Raw genomic sequence first — 4,208 nt, 5'->3', positions numbered from 1 at the left:
TTCATTTTTAAAAATTATTTAAATTTTAATTATTTCATTATATAGTGAAAAAGTCCTAATTGATTCCTAATTGATTATTCGAATGGATTTTTTTTGCAATTAATTCCTATAATCAATATTCTATTATAACTATTTTATTTTTTCATCAATAATAAAGAAAATAGAGTTATCATGCTAAAAATTACAATACAAAGGATTTATCATTTAATGTAATATAAATCTCATTCAAACAAAAATTTCTTCGATATCAATCTTGATCAGTATAATAGAATATCGATTAATTCCGATAATAGAAAAAAATAAAATTATCGCACAAAAAATTATAATACAAAGGATTAAAGGATTGTTTCGTTTTATTATAATTGAAATAAAAAATAATATATAATATGAAAATAATCATCAGAATGAATTTATCACTTAACTTAATACACATTTTATTTGAAAACTTTTTCGATATCAATTTCACTTAACGAAAAAAAAAAAATAATAAAATCCTCTTTGAAAAGAGGGTGACAAGTAGCGACCTCGACAAGGTCGATGCATTTAGGAACTCTTTAATCGAACGATTCGGTAGTCAGGGTAATGACGTGTGCTCGAGCACACGGCTCCACAGTGTTTAGCACTTTATCTATCTCCTCCTTGTTATTAATGACACTCGCTGAGTCAGATGCCGCGGCGAAGTGCGGCATCTTCAGAGTTTAATATCCGAAGAATCGAGTCACTCGGCCGACTACTTGGGCCGCGGTTGGCCTCGAGTAGAGTAGTGCACTCGTGATTCGAGACCGGTGGGCCGGGACATTTCGCTTCCAATATCCTTCACCCTGGCCGAATAGAGAAAAAGAGAGAGAGAGAGAAGCCTATTCGAGTGTCGCCTATTCGCGGCAAACGAGCACGCTTTCATTTCGCACAAGCACCGTGGACGAGTGGTTCAAATATAAAAAGAAGAATTCTATCGCGACACTAACCAACGGACAAAAATTGAGAATCTTGCCGCGAGAGGGAAGCAGAGATCCATCTTTCATTACATTTCTCAATTATTACGCGCGATGTATTTGAACAAAAAATTGGCATAATATAAACCGGATGCAGATAAAAACAATTATATGATCTAAAATAGATTTTGAACAATGTTTAATTTTGATGTGAATCGAGGATTGTTCTAAATTTGCAAAATAATTGAAATAAAAATAAAACAATCATTGTGAAAATACAATACAATATTATAGTTATATAATATATATAATAAATAGTAATTATTGTTTGATTTTGACTAAATTCTTTTTTAATAATTTCGATTTTTATCAATAAATAAAATTTATAATATTATTTATCCAAAATTGAAAAATCTAATAATAATTTTTTTTTCATATTCACGTTTATTTCTATGAACTGTCATGTGTTAATATTAATATTAAAAAAATATGAAATATTAATAATTAATCACTATAAATAATAAAAAATTATTTACAAGTACATAGTAAAAAATGCATATTTTACATGTAAACTTATCACAAAATAATCAGTAGAATGTATGATGAATTTTTTATTAGACATAGCATGCTTCCTATCATATATTATTAAATAACGCATTGCATTTCATTCGATAGGTAGTCGTATTAATACTACATGCTTAAAATCATTCTTATTATTATTTAGTAGAGGTAAGATAAATTTTATGTGAATACGTGTAATGATTATCAACTATAATTTATTTAATTAAAAGGTAAGTGATCTTTTATACAAAATATATATTGTGTAATATTTTGTTTAAAATTGTAAGAAATTTGATTTGACATTTTATATATTCGCTATTCCCTTTTCAATAATAATTTAAATAATTTAATAATTTAAAATTAAAAATAAAAAACACAGATTTGAAAGAAGAGAAAGAATTTTTTACGTTGTAAATTGTTAAATAAAATTGAAATTCATGAAAAATATGAAACGCATGCGAAAACAAAGTTATTGCAATATTTTGCAAAAGATAGTACGAAATTGTTTGAAAATCATTATGAAACAAATCTCAGAGTTTTGTCAGAAAACAGGACTTCATGGATGCAAATACATTTGCGAACCTCAACGTTCAATAATAGAAAGGTAACAAATATAAATTTTATAAATTGTTTATTTTTTTCATTGAGCATTAATCGAATTAAAATTCATTTGATACACTGATTAAACGAATTATCGTTATTATATAGATTATAAATAGATATTATTATTAAAGAAGATTTATTTTTATCTGATTATAATTAAATTTGCGATATAATTGAGAAATATTCATTAAATATTTCTGATAGAGCCGTATGGGCAATAATGGTGTTTTCATCCCTATGCATCGCGATTTGGATGATGAAAATTACTTACGAATATTTTATGAAAAATCATATTCTCACAGTGATTGAAACGACACATCATGGAATATGGAATTATCCATTTCCAGCGGTCACGATATGCGATTTCAATCGCGTATCTCTCAAATTGACGAAAAAATTAGTCGACAATTTGTAAGTTTTTTAATACACGTTTCATTTCATTTTAATTTTTTATTTTAATATCCGATTACTTTTTTTATTTAAAATAGAATTATAATTTTTCATTTTTTTCATTTAAAAATCATTCAAATCTGGAGTTGAAATTGTTATTTTATACTTTTCAAAAAATTCAATAGAGATTAAATATATATTTGATTAAAAATTATTATTAATTAAATAAAAATTAATGAATTATTTGTACAAATTATTATTTACTTGGATTTTGAATTATAAAAAAGAAATATTTAAAATTTGAGAATTCGATTATTATTTATCGTTATTTTATATTATTTTATTGAATACTGATTTATTTTATACATTTATAATGATATCTTTTATAGTAGATATTTTAATAAGATATTTTTATTTTTGTTGTAGGAAACTTCCACCAGCTGTGTCAAAGGAATTTGTTGTTGAAGAAATGAGATTATTGGACGAATTGTTATATCCTGGTATACACGGATTATATATTCGAAATAATCTCTCACGATTACAAAATATTTTTGAGATGAATAATCTTACAATACCAATCATCATGAATTCTGTATGTAACAAATTTTTTAAGAATCAAATGAAGTTCAAATGAAGAAACTTTGAATATATTTAAAAAAAAGAAATCGATTAAAGATATTATATACTAATCATTTTATAGATTTTTAAGAAAAATTTTAAATTCAAAATATTAAAATTTTCATACAATTATTTTTATGTTTTTTAAATTATAAGTATAAAAATAATTGTTGTCAAATATCATTTATTTATTATTATTTATGTTTCATCATTGTTATAATACAATTATATTAGTTATAACACAAATGTAGATTGAATTTAAATTTCAGGTTACGCGAAGTTGTGAAAGTTTATTAGAATTATGTAAATGGAAAACAAAAAAAGAAGATTGCAATAATATATTTCAAACGAGTATCAGTCGTAACGGTATATGTTGTAGTTTTAATTATATCACTCATGATTTAATTATGAAACAGCCAAGGTATAAAGTTATGTATATATTTTTTCAATTGTATATCATTTTATATATTGTTGATTATTAAAATCAATTTTTGTTTTTCTCATATTTTTTCAAAATTTATTTCAAAGTATAAAACCACGTAAAATAACTTCTTGTGGATATCAGAGTGGACTCAATATTCTGCTTAATTTTGATATTGAAGATTATCATGCCAGTATTGTAGAATCTATAGGAATAAAGGTAATTTTGTATAATCTTTGAAAAAGAAATTAATTATTAAAATAATTATAATAAAACATATTTTTATAAATAAAAAAAATGATTAAATTAAAAATAATTCAAGAAATATAATTGAATTAATATTTATAAAAGTATACTTAAATATACTTATAAAATATATAAATATATATTTATATTTTTACAGATTATGTTACACGATCCTTACGATTATCCTGATTATGATGCATCAAGCAAATTAATAGGTGTAAATAAATATTCTTTTTTAACTGTTAAACCTATGGAGATTTATTCAACTAAGGATATTAAATGGGTATCTAATAAACAGTGCACATTATATAATGAAGAAAATACAATACCTAATAATTTGAAAAAGAACTTCATTTCTTCAAGATATTCGTTCATAAATTGTCTGACGGATTGTCGAGCAACTGTAATTAAAAAAGAATGTGGATGCATCCCATATT

The 4,208-nt window shown here is 23.9% G+C and overlaps 1 protein-coding gene across 1 annotated transcript in view; it reads left to right on the top strand.

Moving 5' to 3' along the window:
• The first annotated feature begins 1,484 nt into the window (after positions 1-1,484).
• Positions 1,485-4,208, top strand: part of LOC102677815 (sodium channel protein Nach-like) — a 3,845-nt gene continuing 1,121 nt past the window's right edge. The window contains 7 exon segments of the mRNA XM_006620900.2: positions 1,485-1,522; positions 1,921-2,097; positions 2,301-2,507; positions 2,913-3,078; positions 3,374-3,525; positions 3,633-3,744; positions 3,929-4,208. Coding sequence (XP_006620963.2) covers positions 1,485-1,522; positions 1,921-2,097; positions 2,301-2,507; positions 2,913-3,078; positions 3,374-3,525; positions 3,633-3,744; positions 3,929-4,208 — 1,132 coding nt within the window.

Source organism: Apis dorsata, unplaced genomic scaffold (assembly GCF_000469605.1).
Source record: "Apis dorsata unplaced genomic scaffold, Apis dorsata 1.3 scaffold_553, whole genome shotgun sequence".
Taxonomy (NCBI): Eukaryota; Metazoa; Arthropoda; class Insecta; order Hymenoptera; family Apidae; genus Apis; species Apis dorsata.
The sequence above is the reverse complement of the archived record's forward strand: the minus strand, read 5'-3'. Positions and strand labels throughout refer to the sequence as shown.